The sequence below is a fragment of the Culex pipiens genome, chromosome 2 (genome assembly GCF_016801865.2).
Source record: "Culex pipiens pallens isolate TS chromosome 2, TS_CPP_V2, whole genome shotgun sequence".
Lineage (NCBI taxonomy): Eukaryota > Metazoa > Arthropoda > Insecta > Diptera > Culicidae > Culex > Culex pipiens.
The window spans coordinates 16,393,311-16,413,895 of record NC_068938.1 but is presented as its reverse complement, the minus strand read 5'-3'; the positions used below and the strand labels follow the sequence as shown (position 1 = coordinate 16,413,895).

The 20,585-nt window shown below is 35.0% G+C and overlaps 1 protein-coding gene across 4 annotated transcripts in view; it reads left to right on the top strand.

Annotated features, from left to right (window-relative positions):
- Positions 1-20,585, top strand: part of LOC120417731 (potassium voltage-gated channel protein Shaw-like) — a 225,162-nt gene that overhangs the window by 200,051 nt on the left and 4,526 nt on the right. For 3 of the 4 annotated variants that reach the window (XM_039579888.1, XM_052707324.1, XM_052707323.1), the window contains 3 exons: positions 6,695-6,913; positions 7,766-8,369; positions 8,435-8,581. In XM_039579888.1, the coding sequence (XP_039435822.1) occupies positions 6,695-6,913; positions 7,766-8,369; positions 8,435-8,581 (970 nt within the window). Of the gene's footprint in view, positions 1-6,694; positions 6,914-7,765; positions 8,370-8,434; positions 8,582-12,356; positions 12,767-20,585 lie in introns of all 4 variants that reach the window. The other variant, XR_005605501.2, reaches the window with a different exon arrangement.

The window sequence follows — 20,585 nt, the reverse complement described above, 5'->3', positions numbered from 1 at the left end:
TCAAACTCATCCATGATGCTCAAGACCACTCTTGGAACGATCTAGCCACGTTGGGACCGGTTCCAGGTTCCCTGGTATAACCCGAAGTACGGGAAGATAAGAGATTGTTCGTGGAATATTTTTTTTCCTGCCAGTATGAGTATCCTAGTACAGAATTTTCGAAATCAAACTTATTCATGATACTCAAGATCAATTCTGGACCGATGCGGCCACTTTGAGACCGGTTCCAGGTTCCACAGTGATACCCGGTGTACGGGAACATATGGTGTTGTTCGGGGAATTATTTTTTTCCTGACAGTATGAGTATCCTAGTATAGAATGAAATTTCATTCATGATACTCAACACCATTCTTCGAACGATCTGGCCACTTTGGGACCGGAACCTGGAACCGGTTCCAAAGTGACCAGATCTTTCCAAGAATGGTCTTGAGCATCATGGATGAGTTTGATTTTGAAAATGTTGTACTAGGATACTCATACTGGTAGGAAAAATATATTCCACGAACAACACCAATTCTTCCCATACTCCGGATTTCTCCGGGTAACCTGGAACCGGTTCCAAAGTGGCCAGATCGTTCCTAGATTGGTCTTGAGTATCATGAATGAGTTTGATTTTGCATACTTGCAGGAAAAAAATATTCCCCGAACATCACCAATTCTTGCCGTACTCCGGATTTCTCCGGAGAACCTGGAACCGGTTCCAAAGTGGCCTGATCGTTCCAAGATTGGTCTTCAGCATCATGAATGAGTTTGATTTCGAAAATTTTGTACTAGGATACTCATGCTGGTAGGAAAAATATATTCCCCGAACAACACTAATTCTCTTGCCAATTCTTCCCGTACTCCGAATATCTCCGGGGCAGGAAAAAAATATTCCCCGAACAAACACCATATGTTCCCGTACTCCGGGTTTCACCGGGGAACCTGAAACCGGTTCCAAAGTGGCCAGATCGTTCCAGAATTGTTCTTGAGTATCATGAATAAATTTGATTTCGAAAATTCTGTACTGGGATACTCATACTGGCAGGGAAAATATATTCCCCGAACAACACCAATTCTTCCCGTACTCCAGATTTCTCCGGGAACCCTGGAACCGGTTCCAAAGTGGCCACATCGGTCCAGAATTGGTCTTCAGTATCATGAATGAGTTTGATTTCGAAAATTATGTACTAGGATAGTCATACTGGTAGGAAAAAAAATATTCCACGAATAATCTCTTATCTTCCCGAACTACGGATTATACCAGGGAACCTGGAACCGGTTCCAAAGTGGCCAGATCGTTCCGAAAAACACTATATGTTCCCATACACCGGGTTTCACCGAGGAACCTGGAACCGGTCTCAAAGTGGCCGCATCGGTCCAGAATTGGTCTTGCGTATCATGAATAAGTTTACACTTTCACTGTGATATGAATCTAATAAATATTATCACATAATATTTCAATCTTCTGTCAAGACAAATCGTATGAAACGAGTTGAAAAAAAGTTTCTTTATTGGTTCGCCCATAACTTAGAGTAAATGGCTCTATTTTTGACTTTTCATACAAGGAACATCATTTGGACATCTGTCCCTATCTTTGGCTTTCTGAATTTTGAAAATCCGCCCTCAAGGAGCGAAGATATAGCTGATCAAAATCGACTTCCGACTTTTTTGAAAAAAAGTTGTTTCATTGATTCTTACATAACTTAGGGTAAATGCATCTTTTTTTGACTTTTCAAAAAAGAAAAATTATCTAGACATCTGTCCGCATCTTTTGCATTTTGAATTTTGAAAATCCGTCCAAGGGGAGCCGAGATACAGCTTGTCAAAGTTGGACTTCCGACTTTTTTCGCGAGCTTGGTAGTCCGCGGGATAATTTTCTTCATGGGAGTTTAAGTGTTAAATCCCAAACTAATTTGCATATCGTAAAGCACTCTCTCTCTCCAGTTTCACACTCCGTTTGTACCTTCTACTCGAAACCCCTCAGGTTGCTCGCTTGGACCTCAACTTTTTTCCCGACTGAAACAACCCCCCTTAAGCCTTTATGCTCCGCAAACGAACCGATAAATCACCTACTCTGTAATAACCAACTTCTCACTCACTGATGAAATGCTCGTAGTACTGCGTGGAGTTGGGAAGACCTCCTTAACCACACAGGATAAAACGGAACTAACCTAAAGTTTTCAAGTCCTTCTCGGGGCCGGTAGACGGAAGAGGCCTTTTCAAACAAATGGCCTCCCCCCCTCGAGAAAGGAAGCTTTGATTGGCAGATTTGTATATTGGATGGATGGATGGATAGATGAATTGTTCCTGACCTGCTTTAGGGGGCCACAGAAGAAGCTTTTGTTCTTGAGTGCTTTGTTTTGCGTTTTCAAGAACGGTTGACTGTGAAGAGTAGAGAGGGAGAGCTATCATTATTCTGTCAGTTGCTGAAGGAAGAAATCGATTGGCGGAAGAATCGACGTCCTCGAAGTGCCCGAAAAGAAGGATTCTCGAGGTTTACGTCACCGGTGAAACTTTCCCATCAGGGAAATTGAAGGGATCTTGAGATGGGATGGGAAGGGAAATAAAATATATTGCCAAATACGTCACCGGAGCATATCGTCAAACGTCCTCGGTGGAATCCAGTCAGGCATGTGAAGAAAATTCAATATTTTCTTGACAATAAATCGTTATTCATTTCTTAACTCCATTCCTCAACAAAATAATATTTACAGAAATAGGACATCCGTTGTAAAATTTTGTTGAAATTTGCCATCACTGACTATCTGAAACGACCGAAAGATGAGAAACTTTGCCATTCGTTCTGGAAAGAGGGATTTGCCTCATTTCTAGCAGGCACAATATCTTTGGCTGCGTTGAGATACAAAAGTTGGCTTGACCTCCTTCTTCGCTTGAAACTTGGAAGAGTAGTTCCTAACCCGCGATATAGATGAAGAAGCGGTCGTGCCGAACGTGCTTGCCAAGTATCAAAGTTATTCAATTATTCAGATTTTAAGTTTTTCATTCGCCGCGCCAAAGATTGGATCGGCTGAATCGTGATTTATTGATGGGAAACGATATTGTTAGCAATTAGGAGGTGGTTTTGCCCGGTAGTTTGTCGCTTTACAGGAAACAATTATGTAGTGCTCTGTACAGATTTGTTATTTTACAGTTGAAATAAGATTTGACAATAAATTAAAATGCAGGCATCTTAAAAAATATATCAGGAAATCATTATTTTCTTTAAACGTTCAGAAATGATATCAAAATAGAAGATTGATACATTTGTTCCTTTTCTCGATATTTAAACATTACGAGTGTTCATTTAGTTGTAACTTTAATTTGAGCTTATTTATATTGTACAAAAATGTCTTGTTGCAATTGTCTGAATATTCGGAAAATGAAGTTTGATGAACTGCCAGTATATAATAACTCTTATTGACCTGAAAGAACATATCTTTCTCATTTCCGTTTACGAAAGTTTCACGAATGTTTAATTATTTAATAATTTGAACGAGTGTGAGTGAACGATGGATTTTGAATTCATTTTTATTCTAATACAAATCTGGGGCACAATTTATTGGACAGAGATATTTAATGATATATTTCTAAATCATACAATTTATGTACAAAATAAAAAAAAATCATGGTAATATAACATCCGGGAAACAGACGTCTTTTATGTCAGAAAAAATCATCAAATTATCAAGTGCAAAAAGTTATTGTAATGAAAAATTGTCTAATCTTCCCGATAAAAATATATTGAGATTTTTAAAATTTGACCTAACATTTTAAAAAGGTCCTAAAATGCTTGAATTGGAGAATCGGGGTTAAATGGGCCCAAGATGATTTTGCTGTGCAATTGCCTATTTTTACTGGATTCCTAGGACATTTTCATATAAGTTAAGTGCATTTTGGATGGCCACATAAAGCCTCCTTTCTGAATACAGAGCGATTTTCAAGAAAAATTGTTAAGAAATGGGGAATTGAGGCAAATTAAACCCTTTGCCGTTTTGTGCGGTGGATAAAACCAGACCCTAGTTCTCATACATTACATAATACATAAAATTAACAAAATTTAAGCCACCATAATTGATTTAAAATAAATCCATTTCAGCAATTTAAAAAAAATATATAATGATTATTTTGTAGCCTTACCTAGTTTAATATTGTATTGTTCCGATACGTTTTTTTGTTTACTAGGTATTTGTGTTAAACTTATCATCTATCATTTGTGATTAGTATTACATGTTTTCAAGAAAATGGTTTTGTCTGTTTTGATTTATTTTCCATTTGGACTCTTGATTTTTTATTTTGCTTTTAAAGGATAAAGGTTTGAGTTTAAAAAATGTCAGTCATGATGTTAAACTATTTTGTACAGCATTTTTTTTTTCATCTTTTGTTTTTGTTTTTTGTAACAAAACAATTAATTGCATAAAGATAATTTTAATGATTGACTTGGTTTTTGTTTCATATTGTATAGTTAGAGTTTTAAGGATTTGCAAATATTTTTAAACTCCATCACAGACTAAATTTAAAAACTTTTTCTAACAAAAAGTGTTACAAAAGGCCAAGCACTTAAAAAAAATGTTTATTATTCCTCAATAGTATATTCCCCTACCCTCGAAATTAATTATTAAGAAAAAAAATCATTGCAAAAAAAATATGTTCGCTATTTAGAAACAATTGTACAATGTCTTTTTGTGTCCAAAATAAAAAAAAATTGTGCTTAATAAAAAAAAATCAGTTACGAGCCATGGTTTCAACATTTTAATTAAAAAAGTGTTTTCAAATGCATTATACACCTGTCCAGTTGTTTTGCCATCATTAGTTTCCAAAAAAACTAAGTTTTGACAAAAACATTATTTTTTACGAAAAATAAAATTTTTGCGGTGCTGTACATTGCAATTATATAAAAATTCTAAACATTTTTAAACAAGCCCAAACATGCTAAACATGCAGAAAAATCGTTTTAGATTGTTTTCAGTTGATCAGACTTCTATTTTCATGGAAATTTTGAAGTTTTTGGGAAAATATTTTTTTTGGGTTAGGGGGGGGGGGGGGGCGACATAAACTTTGAAAAATATTTGCAAAGGCCTAGTAAAAATGGAAATGTCAAACTTGTTCATATTTGAAAGTATAGAAAAAAAAACTCACATAAATATTACAACCATGAAGAATAGGTTGTTTTTGAAAGTAAAAAAGAACAATATGGTTGAAACATGAAAAGTTTTTTTTAAAGAAAAGCCAATTTCGCAAAAATAAATTGACAATTAAGATTAGGTTATTTTTGGAAACAGAAAAAAACGCTTAAAATTATCTTTGAAAGTTTATAAAACTAACAAAAATATTACAATAGCATGAATACTTTTTTATAAAGTATGGAAACAATCATTAAAGAAGAACGATTTTTTTAGGAACTGCACACGTTTGAAAGATTTTTAACAAGAATCAAAAATAGATTGTTTTAAAAGAATGAAAAAAAAGCATTTTACAACCATCAAGACTAATTTCATTTAGAAGAATGAAAAAACTTGCAAAAATATTTTAGCAGTCAGTCTTAAAAAAACGATGCAAAAATATTCAGTCGTAAAAAACTAAAATGAATGAATGAAAAAACTCACAAAATATTTTTAAAAGTCTAAATAAACAGAAAAAAAATATTTTGGAAGTGTCTGACTGGGGAAAACTCGCTCCTAATTCCATAACATTTTCGTATTTTCACTATTTAAATAACGGTTTTGTAAAACTGTTGATAGAAACTTGCTTGCGTTTTGCCGATTTAACCTTTTGTCCACTTTCGACCTTTTGTCCATTCGATCTTGTGTCCTTCGACCTTTTGTCTTAAATCCATTGCAAAGATTTTTCAATGAAATCATTATATTTCAATTGCATTTTTTCCATAAAAGATTTAGTTTTAATTTGTTAAATTTATACTGGTGTCAATGATAGATTCGTAAGTATTTTAAAGCTATATTAAAATTTAAGAAAAAATTATACAAAAATCTAACATTTTGAGTGCAAGCCTTATTGCTACAGTCCAAAATCGATTATCCAAAGGCCTCGGAAAAAATCCACATCGGACAATCGAATCTTCGTATAGTCGAAAAAAAAAATCTTTGTCGCATTGATTGATTGAAAAATTCAACTTTGATCCCTTGACTACTCTAAAATATTTAATAATTTTTAAATCCATGATGGTGACCGTATTGGCGGTGATGAAAATTTTATTAATTGCATTTGGTAACTATTAAGGCATTAACCATAAAATGCTATTTTAATACATGAAATTTTAAACATGATGCCTTAATTACAGAGTTTAGAAAAAATATTAAAATGATTGCTCATATCAACACTTAGAAGCCAGATTAAGCTGCATGTAAGCCTTTAACTAAATACTACAATACATACAAATTGACAAGCATGTTAGTGATTTCTAAATGGAACCAATCTATTATTCGTCGACCTAGACGTAGCCTACCAAAATCACGAGAATTTTTATGATTATAGTTATTTTGAATATGAAAATTTTTCATTTAACTCTGTACATTGAACACAATCGACTTAATCTAGAGCGAAAAAGAAATCAGAAAAAATATCTGAATGAAGAACACTGCATTAAACAAACAATTTAAAACCTGGAAAATACACATTGCCATGCGTCTTCGCTTTTAATATTATTTACATTTAACTTGAACTAATTGCTCCTTTTTCTCTTTCTTTACCTCTACAGATAATCGGCATCATATCAGTATTCTTCATCTGCGTATCGATCATATCATTCTGCCTGAAGACGCACCCGGACATGCGGGTGCCGTACATCCGGAACATCACGGTCAAGACGGCGAGCCAGAACACGTCCTGGGTGCTTGACAAAACGCAAACGAACGCCCACGTCGCGTTCTTCTACATCGAGTGTGTCTGCAACGCTTGGTTTACGTTCGAAATCATGGTAATTTAATTTGGACCCGACCGACCCTGTCTCAGAAACTTGCCAAATCGTCGTCGACTTTTTCCGACCGGGGTTGACTTTTTCCCGGCAGTCATCATGGGGATTTTTCCCCGCTATTTGCGTTGGCTTTGGCCTTTGATTTATTCCTCGTCGGAGAAGCTTTTGCCGGTTGACCTTCGAAAGCTCTGCCCGGCGCCGAGAGACCCTAAATAACGAATCCCCAAACACACACAAACACACTCGCGAAGCACGCATTCAAATCGGTTTCGATCCGGCTTTTGATGTTGTGTTTTTCCTCCGAGTCCTACAAATAGGATTTTCTGGAGCTTTTTTCTCGTTCGACCGATTTGTTTGCCATTTTGGCCGTACGGCCAAGCTGGGGGAGCTTCCGCGACGAGCCTTCTATTTGCTGGGTTGGGTCTCGAATTTTGGTTTTTTGCTTGTTAGGCTTGAGCCTTCGCCGTTTTATATTCAAAGGTTTTTGGGGAGGATGATGATATTGCGCGCGCGGGTACGCAGTCAGGCCGAAAAACGATGGAAGCAAAAAGTTGTGTTTTTTTTGTTTGCTGTCCCACTGACTGACCGACCGTGTTCGAACCAAACTATAAATAATCAAATATTTACTATGGGATTGAAATGAATGCTTTATGAGTTTTTTTGCTCCCGGGTGGGTCGCAAAAGGTCGTATTGGATTTGAATCGGTACGGTCACCGAATCGGATTTTTTAAATTGAAAATTGGGTCCAAAATAATATTTAATTCGAGGTTAAAACTATGCTTAGAACAAGTTTGTATCACAGTTCCTTTTGAAAACACATTATTAATTTACCAAATCCTCCCAACCCAACCCCAGGTGCGGTTCATCTCGTCGCCGAGCAAGCTGCGGTTCATCACCTCATCTGTGAATATCATCGACTACATCGCGACGCTCAGCTTCTTCATCGATCTGATCCTGCAGCGGTTCGCGTCCCACCTGGAGAACGCCGACATCCTCGAGTTCTTCTCCATCATCCGTATCATGCGGTTGTTCAAGCTGACGCGACACTCGTCCGGGCTAAAGATCCTCATCCAGACGTTTCGCGCCTCGGCCAAGGAGTTGACCCTGCTGGTGTTCTTCCTGGTGCTCGGCATCGTGATATTCGCCAGCTTGGTGTACTACGCCGAGCGGATACAAATCAACCCGCACAACGACTTCAACAGCATCCCGTTGGGGCTGTGGTGGGCGCTGGTCACGATGACCACCGTGGGCTACGGGGACATGACCCCCAAGACCTACATCGGGATGTTCGTGGGAGCGTTGTGCGCGTTGGCCGGTGTGTTGACGATTGCCCTGCCCGTGCCCGTCATCGTGAGCAACTTTACGATGTACTACTCGCACACCCAGGCGCGGGCGAAACTGCCCAAGCGACGGCGCCGGGTCTGCCCCATCGAGTTGACCCAGCCACGGAGGGTGCCAGGTGAGTGTCGCAACCACCCCCCGCTGAACCCCGCAAAGATCAATAACCATATTTCTCGTTCGAAGGTCAAGGCGGTCCGGGGCAGTGCGTCAACGCCGGATCCGGCAAGCTTCCCTCTTCCAACGCGCCCAGCACCGGAAGCATGGATCAAACCATCCGCCGCATGAACGCCAACCGCACCATCACCAAGGACGTCATCCTGCCAAAGATGGGTAAGCTGCACTGCTGAGAGAAATATCCCGAGATTGTTAGCTTTTCACTTGTGGCTTTTTCTTTTGTTTTAGTTTCTGGCTTTAAGTTGATGAACCCTTGTGCTTCTGTTGGAATGGATATTGGAACCAACTTCAAATGCTTGCAATTTTGATCAGCAAGATAATCTTGTATTTTACACTTTTCACAGAATTTTCTATATTTTTTTTTCGCCTTCCTAACCTCACTGAAGAAAGGCTATAAAATCACTCAAAAATAAACTTCTTAAATAATAAATTTATCACTCAATTTTCTCGGAACTGGCTTAACCAATTTTGTCCTGACCAGTGCCATTTAATCCAGCTTCAGGTCCCATATGTCTGTTTTGAAGGTAATTAAGTTTGATGGAGTTTTTCAAAAGATGCGTAGACAAACAATTTTGGATGATGCTAAAATAAGTTGAATTTCCGTTTACTTCAAAAAATGTCAAAGGCCTTGACTTTTGATCTCTAGCGGATTTATTTGGAAAAAGCTAGTTTTTTAAAGGATTTTGTATGAATTCAGCAGCATTCAATCAAATTTACAAAAAGGATGCATTTGCAACTGATTCTGTGAGGGAGACAGGGTTTAATTGTGGTTTAAAAATAGCAGTTTATGCAACAAGTTTCCAAAACAAGATTTTTTCAGCACATTTATCCAACGAGGTTTACCGAATTGGAAAACAACGACGAGTGCTGAAAAAAATAATTTTTGCAACGAGCTTACAACTTTTTTTTTTCAATTCTGAAACACGCTTTTTGAATGGAATTTTATGACCCATTTCAGTGCTGAAAAGAAGGACTTTTCAGCACTGGTATTGAAAGGTAATCATTTCAAATCTGTTATTTTTCGTAGGGAAAATGTAGGCCGTTTCGTTTCTCCAGAAGGACAGGAAAAGTTGACAGTTTCACAGCGGAATTCCAAAAAGGTTTTTTTTTATCTAAAAAAACACTGATTATTTTAATAAAATTTGTTTAATCAGGGGGCAAAACAATTTTATTTCAAAAAAGTTAAAAAAATTATGAAATTACACATGTATTTGAATTCGATTTGAAATGCAGTTCTCTGCGTTGATAATCACTTTGAGTATAATTGAAACAGTTAAAAAACGTTTTGAAGTTTTGTAAATTTCCGATATTTTTTTTGCGTAGAATGTTGTTTTCGTCAAATCAAAGAATTTTTGACTTCAAATTACAAGTGTACTGATGTACAATGCATAATACAACACTTTTTTCATTGAAACGATAAAACCATGGCAAGTTATTTCAATTTTTGATTTATATATTTTTTTTGCCTAAATAAAATTCTTAAAATAGGTCTTTTTAAAAAAAAGTTTAAGGGAAACAAAATAGGCCATCCCTTTTGAGCTATTTATATTGCAAAACCAAATACAAGTGCATTGATTTTTGAAAAAATGAGGCTTTTTAGAAAATAAATTGCATTAAAATGTTAATACAACATTTTAAAATTTATTTTTTGAAGCAAAATTTTATTTTATTGAAGAGATATCTCAAAATGAAAAAAAGGCCATATTAGGTGACACTGAAAAAAAAAATTCTAGATTAAATTTTCAAAAGGTCCTATCTGCATAGGAAACCCATGAGGGATAGGTTGTTTTGAAAATTTAATCTAGAATTCATAATTTTAAAACATTATGATGCCATCTCAGCAACCAACTGCCCGTTCATCATAGTCTTAAAATAAAATTTTTAGGAAAATTTTCTCAGCTTTTCGGACAATTTTCTGCAAAGTTGCTTTTCCTTTATAAAAATACTTTCTAATTGCAAAAAAAAAAACATAATAATGAAAATTTTACACAAAAATTCTTACAACTTGAAACAAAAATAGTTGAGTCATTGCAAATTACATTCTTTATCTTCGCATCGCTTGGAGAAGGTGATTCTAGCGGATTGTAGACTAAATTTCGCTGTTTGATGTGATGTTTGTCAAATCCCAAGTTGCATAGGAATTGATTAATAAGAACAGAGCCAACTCCTCCTGAACCAAATACTCACCGTCATGGCAGCCATCCATTGTCGGCCGCTTTCATTTCCATCGCGAACCAGGAACAAGGAGAGAGATTTGAAGACGGGACGAATTGATGCTCCACTTTTTAAAGGGGATGAGGGAAAATTTCCACGGCATTCCTAAATTAGTTTCGCAATGGTATTTAAATTAGATTTTGCATCTTTTTTCTGAACTTTTATTCGATATTTTACAAAAAAAAACATATTTTTCAAAGCTTCATAACTCCAGTAGGTACAATATTTTTCACCGCCGTATAAGGTTACAATACATGTAAAAAATCTCACAATTTCATGTTTTTGAAAGTTTATCAATTTCACTTAAAAGATAATTTCCAATCACTCCTGAAATTTTCTTGACTATATTTATTGATTAAAGTGAGTAGTACCAAACGATTTTTAGCTTGAAATTTTGCAAACTTTTCTTTTGCAAATTTTTCGAACTGTTAAGTTTCTCAACGTTTTTCTAGAAAATTCAATATTATGCCCTTTCAAGATTTTAGTCTTGATTCACTGTATCTCAGCAACCAGAGGTCTAATCTTCAATGCCTCTTAGACAATTTTATAGCAATTTTACTGAAATTTGCAAATAAACATAATTTTAGAAATGGTCACTATTTGAAAAAAATTAAAAACTGCAAAAATTTCGCTGTAATCAAACTTACGGTGGCTATATCAACAAAACGGCACACTTTATCAAAAAAATTGTAAAGTATAAGTACTTTTCGATTGAAAATTCAATTTTACCTTTAAAAGTGAGGTCAAAAAAATAAATACAAAATTTAATTTTTTACTAGAATCACAATGTTTCAAAAAAAAAACCTTAACTGGGCGACATGATTTTTGACCATAGCTCAAAAGTGGCGGGTTTTGGACCCCTAAATCATATTTAAATAATCTCGAAAATCAAAAAAAAAATTACTGATTTTGTAAAATTTAGTTTTTGTGAAAAAAAAGTAATAAAAAAATTGGAATTGATCAGAAAATTTCTTCAAAAGTTACAGATTTTCACAGCTACCAAAATTGTGTGGAGACTTATATGGGTGAACCAATGACACAAAATGGCTTCTTTGGTCATAGGGAAGGGCCCCACAAAGTTTAATCTAAATCAAAAAATAAAAAAAAATAAAAAAGTTCGAAATCGGCTGATTTCGTAGAGAATTGCTCTTATTTCAAATATTTATATCTTGGCAATTTATCATTCAACTGTCATCAAATTAATGTTGTAGAAAATTAAAAATGTATAATTCAATGTCCTGAAAATAGATTTTATTAAAGTTCAAGTGAGTGCTTATACCAAACATTTGCCGATGCAAAAATGTTTTAGGGGGCTAGGGGGCTAATTAAAATCGAAAATTATTTTTTTTTTGTTTAGGTCTGTCTTTTGATCAAAATTGCAAGCATATCAGATTGAAATTTAGTTCCAAATGTGCACCAATGCCCCCAAGTATTCTTCTAATGCTGGTAGTTAGAATTTTGTTGAATAGTAGAAACGCTTACTTTCTAAAGAGTGCTTTTTCCCTTTTCCTAATTTTTTTTTCTCATTTCTCTTTCTTATTACCCTTCCCAACGTGTTTTCTCTTTTTCTCTCTACTTCTCGGTTTGATTCCCGACACTGACACACACTCACACACCAAAAAAAACAACACTCGCTTCAATCACCATCGATTGCCGTTTCGAAAAATCAAACAATCACAAAATCGCCCTCGTCCCGTCTCTCTCTCTCTCTCTCCAGCATGATGGGACGATAATCTGTAGGTCTTTCGCTGTCAACGTCAACCGCAAATGGGCACCTTCTTCAAGCTTTCTGTTCAGTTTGGTTGCCTTTTGCTCTATGCTCTCTCTGTTCTGCCTCTGCCTCTGCCTCTCCCGACCTTCTGGACGTTCAGCATCAACCTCTTCTCAAATTTAATGGAAATTGATGGCCACCAACGGGGACGTTCTGGGACGTTCTGGAACCATGATGTCATGCACCCCCACGACTTAAAATGCTTTTTGGAAAATTGATCAAAATCCTCTTAATGGGTGCTACGTGCGCGCACAAATACCTACGAACAACGACGGAATCGTGATTGTGTCATTTACGACTGGTCTCACCGAAAACCTCATCATGGAATGAACTGAACTCACCGCACGAAACTGCAGGTAAATAAACTCTTTCTCTCAACTTGCTGAGGCCACCCTTTCTGAAGCTTTCACTTCCGGTTCTGTGCTTTTGCGTCCTGTTGAAATGTAGTCTGATGTATTACACCTTTTCATATCTTTTTATTACGCGCTACCTGATATTGTTGTGTATCTCTCTCTATTGCGATAAAAAAATATCATCACTTTTTTACGACAGGTATTTTTATGGTTTGTTGGTCCTAAGAATTTTCTACAGTTTTCAGTGTTTGATGTTACTTGTGCTAGTGTAAATTTTGCTGATGATTGTTACGTGCTTACTTAAGGAATTTGTTTTTAAAACGAGTTCTGTTTTGAAGTGTTTAAAAATCATGAAAAAAAACAATTTCTAATTGACATTCCTTAATACTGGGGCACACAACGCATGTCCATTTTTCACGGACTCTCAAACCACCTTTTTCAGAGTTGAACGAGGACCTTAATTTTTAATAAATGTTTAACCTTAGAATGGCTTTGTTTCGAAAACGGTGCAATGTACCAAAAAATTACAAAAGTACTTTTTGATTTAATTTTTCATGCAAAAATGATTTTAAATTATTTTTTTAAATGAATTTTCGTTATTTTCCAGAAATAACTTTGTTTTTATTTATAACCTAACGAAAAACAAAACGTCCATTTTTTCCCATAGCTAAAAAAATGCTTTTTTTTATCCACGAAAACACATCAAATAGTGAAAAAACTGAAGATTTTTTGATGTTTGAAAATAAAATTTGAAGAGCTCTCGATTGAAAATGTCATTACTGTTCCATACAAACATTTATCAAAAATCGAAAATGTTCCAAAACTGGTTATTTTTTGACGTCTAGAGAAATACTAAATCGAAACACAAACAATTTTAAAGAAATTCTAAGAAAAATTGGACAAATTAAATTAAAAATCTCAGGATATACGAAATTTAAAAAATCTGATTTTTCTGCAGTAACAAAAATAAATCTATTTGTTTTAAGTCAGTTGCTATCAAAAATCAACTTCCTCGACCATGAACCATCGTACAATAAATAGGTTGGGAACAAACTGTGAAAATCATTTTAAAAAACGATTGAATTTGAATATTAGTTTTCACAGTTTTATACTTTACTTCTCATCATTGACTTTTACTTCTCTCCTTAAAATTGAAGCATAGGTGTTTGCAGAACGTTTGTATTTTTCTTATTTTTGTTAGTTTTGACTTTACTTTTTAGGCCGTTGCAAATATTTTTCAAAGTTAATGTCGCCCCCCCCCCCCCCCCCCCTTCAAAATTGGTCTGAAAAAACAGGGGGCAAAAAATTATTTTACAAGAAAACTTCAAAATTTCCATGAAAATAGAAGTCTAATCAACTGAAAACAATCTAAAATGCATTTTTCTGCATTGATAATCATATTTAGCATGTTTGGGCTTGTTTAAAAATGTTTTGAATTTTTATGAAATTTCAATGTAAAGCACAGCAAAAATTTTATTTTTAGCAAAAAATAAAATTTTTGTCAATACTTAGATATTTTGGAAACAAATGTGGCAAAACAACTGGACAGGTGTATATTGCATTTTAAAACACTTTTTTCATTGAAATGTTGAAACCAGGGCTCGTAATTTCAATTTTTATACTTTTTTATTTTTTTTGCCCCCCGCTCGACTTTGGTCAGAGTCGAGGGACATAAACTTTAAAAAATATTTGCAACGGCCTTACTAAGCAATTATTTTAGATTTCACTACTCAATTAATAACTTTAAAAATGCAAGATGATAGGCAACTTTACAACTTTTCAATGAACTATGGTTTAACATTTTTCATTTGAACATGAAACGAAAAAAAAAATCACTGAAAAAAAAAACTATGTTAGAAAGTTGATTAACCTTCGCCAGATCAAACCCAATCTGAACCCTGTTTGAACTCAATCAGTAGATTTTCCAGTTGAAATCGCTCCAAACGAAATGATGAGCTCGTCCATTACGGATTTGCTCTCGGTGACCAGAGTAATTAAACTCATCCCTTTTAATGGCTCTGCAAATCATGTGCTCTCCCGTTAGCACGTCCGTAGTAAAAGTTTTCCAGAACGATCGATTGCCATCAGTCTGCAGCTTCTCGAACACGAGGGCGGAAGTTAGATCGGAAATTTTGCAGCCCTCGTTCATCAGGCAGGACATCCGAGTCCTGTTCAAACAGCTTCTCGAACAGCAGAATTTTGTGGAACGAGAGTGCAAAGGAGAGTGTCATCAACACCCCAACTCCTCGTTGATGAAGGGATTATTTATGGTCCCTTTCATCAATCAACAAGAGTGATAGTACTACTACTATAAGGCTACCATAGTGCTACCTATAGTGCTACCCGGGCAATAGTTCTAACAAGTTGAGGAAGAGTCGATTCGCAAACACTCCTCCTCCTTCGATCATTTTCCAAACAAACAGCCCTCTGGCCTTTGCTCCTTCTCTCCCCATGCAGAAAGGAAAAATCGACGACGAGCCAACTCGAAAAGGCCGAAATCCTTCAAATCTAGCAAACTTTGGCCGCTCTCTAACGAACGCTTGTCACGTGCCGCCTTGAAAGCTTGCTTCTTCTCCTCCCTCTTCCCACACTTAAACTATGCAAATCGAAAACAAACATTTTGCATAAATTATGCTAATTTGGCTGAGCTGGTTGTTCGTTCGGTCGGTGTCTGTCTGCCACTAGACCGCTCCGTCGGTTTGACTTCTTTTCTCGAGGTGGTCAGGAAAAGTCGGCAGAAGTGCAACAGATTCGAGCTTTTCGCGAACTTTTTATTTCGCTATCGCGAGTGGTTTTTTCTTTAGGGAAATGAATTTGTTTGGGCGAGGTTGAAATGGAATCAAGTTTGGGGATGAGGAGGATGGCGAGGAGATAAATTTGTGAAGACGCTTAAGGATGATAAATTGTGTTTATTACTCCGAAATATGCTTTCATAATTAAAAGTGATTGTGCACCAGGGTTACCAAATAACATTTTTGCCTCACCGAGGAAAGGCTGTAAAATCACTCGAAAAATTAATTTCCTTATTAGACCTTCTAGACCCACCAAAAAAAATGTCTTTCGATTATATCGGCACTGGCTTAACCGATTTGGAAGAGTTGGTCTCATTTGATCCGTCTTAAAACGTTTAGTAAAGTACCGTAAACTGGGGTGAATTTGATAGCCCGGGGTGACATTGATAGAATTTTGAATTTTGAACAGTCACATTTTTGCATATATGTTCGATAATAAGCTATCCCTTACTTAAAATTCTCAAAAATGTTTAGATACTAATTTGATGGGCATTTGAAAAACCTATCAAAGTCACCCCGGGCTATCAAAGTCACCCCAGTTTACGGTACTTCAAAAGTAATGCTTCAAAATGATTTTGGCATTTGTTTGTGATTGTAAAGGATGAATTTTTGTAAGACATATGTTAGTTATTCAGATGTCCGGATACATTATGTGACCTATCGTTGGATGAGTAATCGATGAATCTTTTCAACCCTATAGGGGAAGGTGGGGTAAGAGGAAGAATCGTTCGTACGGCCGTAATTTTTACAATTTTGATTATTTACAGTATGAGGAATTGTTGCCAACAATGCAATTAGCTGATTCTACTACCAAATAACCGCCAAAACGACGTAAACGCCACGGAGCATAAGATTTAATGAAGTTTTTTTCAAACCCTTTGTTTTCTTATAATATTTGGAAAGTACAAAATAAGGCTTAGGGTTCGTTTTAAGGCTCATTTTATCAAAATGCAATTTTTCCTAGATCAGTAGTGTCCCTACCAATGACCTGCGCCTATCATAAAGTATGATTTAACTTTTAGTTATTTCTGTTGAGAGCTTTTAAAAAATCTTGTTCAGGTGGGGCAAGTGTACCATATGGATTTTTAGTATGGGAAAAATACGAATTGCTGCAACAACACATTTTATTGGGAAATAAATACATAAAAGTACTTAAAAACTGATAAACAATTGTTAAAGAAAATTGTCCATATAAAATAAAGTGATATTATGAAAATTTACTGTTTATGATCTAAGTAATTTTTTTTCCTAAAAACGATAAATTTTTTAGTAAAATATTATTATTTAATCTAAAAATGAAAGAAACGTTTCCAATACATTCAAATCTGATGTATCTTAGTGATAACAGTTCAATTGTTAGCAAATTAACATGTTGTTTCATTCATTGTTCCTCTTGCCCAAACGGGTTGTTCGTCTTGTCCCACTTGAGTAGAACGTACGGAAAATCAAAAATTTTAAAATCATTTTTTACATTAAAAAACAGGAATTTTTTAAAACTTGATCTTTCAAAGTCTTAGTCAAAACCTGGAATAAGACGATTATAAAAAAATCCGACAGATTTTTTAACGTTTTTAATGGGTTATAACGAGCATTTCCTTAGCTTGTTACACTTGCCCCACTTTCTCCTACAATTATTTGACCTATAAAAAATTTCAATTAAATTTCCTAATGCATCATTTTCATATGAATTTATTCAGAAAAGCAACCCTGAAAGATTTTTTTTACAATTTTCGTTTTTGAACTTTATTGATCGGTCATCTGATTGCCAAGATACAGCGTCTTAGAAAGTTAATTATGTGAAAAAATATTCTTCTCTGATGAAATTTTCGCAAAAATTGGCTCGATAACAAATGATTTTTTTTGTGAATTTTTCTGTTTTGTTAATAGAGCAATTTTCTACGAATTCATTTTTTTAAGTTTAATTTTAAAATTTTAAAATCCGGCTGAAACTTTTTTGGTGCCTTTGGTATGCTTAAAAAAGCAATTTTGAATCATTAGTTTGTCCATATAAATTTTAAATACAATTTTGGCAGCTGTCCATACAAAAATGATTTATGAAAATTGAAAATCTGTATCTTTTGAAGAAATTTTGTTAAAATATGAAACTGCCGTGAAATTTTTCGATCTTTTCGAAAACAAAATTAAAAAAAAATAAATCAAGATTGACATTTCAAAAAGGCTAAAAAATATTATTCAATATTAATTTAAAAAAATGAAAATATTGTTTTCAAAAAGATCGGAAAATTTCACGAATGTTTCATATTTAAACATTTAAAATTGGACCATTAGTTGCTGAGATGCTGACATCAGAAAATGGTGGTTTGTTTGAGACTTAGATAACTTCAATTAACCTGTTTCTAAATCTTTGCATGGCAATATCTCAGCCACTAAGGGTCGTATCAGCAAAGTTCAAAAAAGCAAAATATAGAGATTTTTTCTCAGCTTTTCGAAAAATATTTTTTTTCAAAAGTGGGCAAACATGGACACTTATTTTAAAAATTGAATAACTTCGACTATTTTCAAAAAAGTTACCTAAAATTGGCTATAACTTGAATACGGTGTATTTTATCGAAATTTCACTAACTTGTTTTTGAATTGTAAATTCGATTTTACTTAGAAAAATGAAGTTGAAGAATGTTAGCGACTAATATTATTTTTATTTTTTTTGAGTATTGATTCAAAAATTCTCATAACTCGGTCAAAGATTTCTTACCCGTTCTGGAAATTTCTGAAAAGTTGCCATTTGATGTCCCCTAAAACATATTAAAAATGATTTTTTTTTGCAAATCGAGTTTTATTGACAAAAAGTTAAATAAAAAATCACCAAATTTGTTTTTACCGTGTATAAGTTTTTTCTTCGGTGTAGCCCTAATCCAACCAACCTACAACCTTGCCCAAGACACCAAATCGATCAAAGAATTCCTTCAAACAGATTTTTGAATTTTCTAAACATCATTTTTGTATGGACAGCTACCAAGTTTGTATGTAAAATTATACGGACAAACTAATGACGCAAAATGGCTTCTTTGGGCATACCAAAGGCACCTAAAAAGTTTCAGCTGGATTAAAAAATACAAAAAAGATCGAATGACCGAAATCTCATAGAATTGCTAAATAGAAGTACAGTCCAGATTCGATTATCCGAAGGCCTTGGCAAAATTTCATTTCGGATAATCAAATCACGTTTTTTTTTGTTGTTGTCTTATTTTTGATTTTATAACTAGTAAACTACTCTAAAGTGATTTAGAATTTTTAAATCCATGATGGCGGCCAAAATGGCGATGATGAAGTATTGAAAAAAATACGTTTTGTAATTGTTATGGCAATCAACCATTCAAATTTGACTGCAATGGGGTCGCAGAACTCGGATTTGATGTTTAAAGTAAGAAAATAAAAAATACAAAAAAAATCATGGTTGGATTATCCTAGGTCCCATACAAACCTTCGGATAATCGAACTTCGGATATCCAAACCTTGGATAATCGAGGCTTTGGATTATCGAGTCTGGACTGTATTTTTTGGATCAAACTCAACACCCGATTTTTTAAATATGATTTTAGCTCATGACCAGTCCGAAAAATTGTACTGAGAATAACGTGGGAAAACTAACTGGTCATTACACATAAGGAATTTTTAAACAAAGCCTCATGTAAATCAAAAAAAAAATGGGTGATTCTTCTGCTTAACTTTCAAGAAGAGTGTTCTATACTATAAGATGAGCCTGGTAAAATGCTGGTGCTTTACTGATTGATTAAAAAAAAGATCATTTGTCTCTTTTGGCCTCGCTGTATTTTGAACGAATAAATTTATAAAATTTAAATGTCAGAAAGGCAAACAAATTATAAATTTAAATGTCAGAAACTTTAAAAGGAAAATAAATAACATAGTATGTACAGATTTTTGAGATTTTTTTTTTCAAAAGGAAGGCAAATCTTAAAATATTTGTTACAGCCAAAAATATACTCTTTCGTCAATTGGCCAAGTTTAAACTGTTGTTCAAAGACTTATTAATTTAAAATATCTATCTTCTGCTATTCTCAGATACAAGAATAGATAAAATAAAACATCAGAACACCTCCATTTTTATATCCGTTTCAACCCTCTGTGCAGTAAGCAGGTTGAACATGAGACTGAAACAAGATTGTTTCAGCGTTACTAAATTTCCCGCTAAAAGGGCTGAGGATGGTGAATCCCTGTCACACACTGACAGCCAACCGGTGGGAGGTCCTGACCGCACACACCCACCACATGCATTTTGTCTCGTACTGAAGGAAGGGTGGAGGGCGTTTGGCTGTGGGTGGTAAACCAAAAGCTTTATGACTCTGAAAGCATGCAGAGCTGTTTTGTTGCGAGGAGAATAAAAGAAAAGATACACAAATTCAAAGATATATGTTCAAGAATGATCTCAGTAGTTTAAAATACGCCAAAATTGAATTTAATAAATTTGGAAACCAAAATCCAATGTCATGGGGTACAAACATATTTCAATCTTATTTTTTTTTCAAAAGGTTCAAAATTGCTAAAAAAAAAATCTTATATTTTATTTAGAAATACAATTGAGTGTACTCCCATTTGTGCAGCACACAAAAATCTCTTTGAAGATAAAAGGCGGCCAGTTACTTTTTATGCATTCATATTTTATGCCTTTAATCATTAGTATTTTGTATCTTTAGCGCTGCCTTTGTGCGGTCTCCCCTCCCCTTGTGGTTTCTTGGATGCTGTCCTCGACAGAAGTACCTCGAGACGAGATTTTTTCTTCCCGGACAATGCTCCACTAAACTTCAACGTGTAGAAACACAAAGAGATTTTCAGTTTATGATGATTGTGGCTTTGCATGCCGGCTCCTCAGCAAAATGACGATTTTTACGCTTTTTTAAGAGCTTTGGTCCGAGCTTTGTCCAGTGATTTTATGATGGTCATCACACGGCGAGGTAGCTTTTTCATATTTCCTCCAGTTTCAGCAGTCCCACTGTTTAATTGGAAACAGCGGTGCAGGGCAAAACTTTCTCGTTTTAGCCGGCCTCTAGACT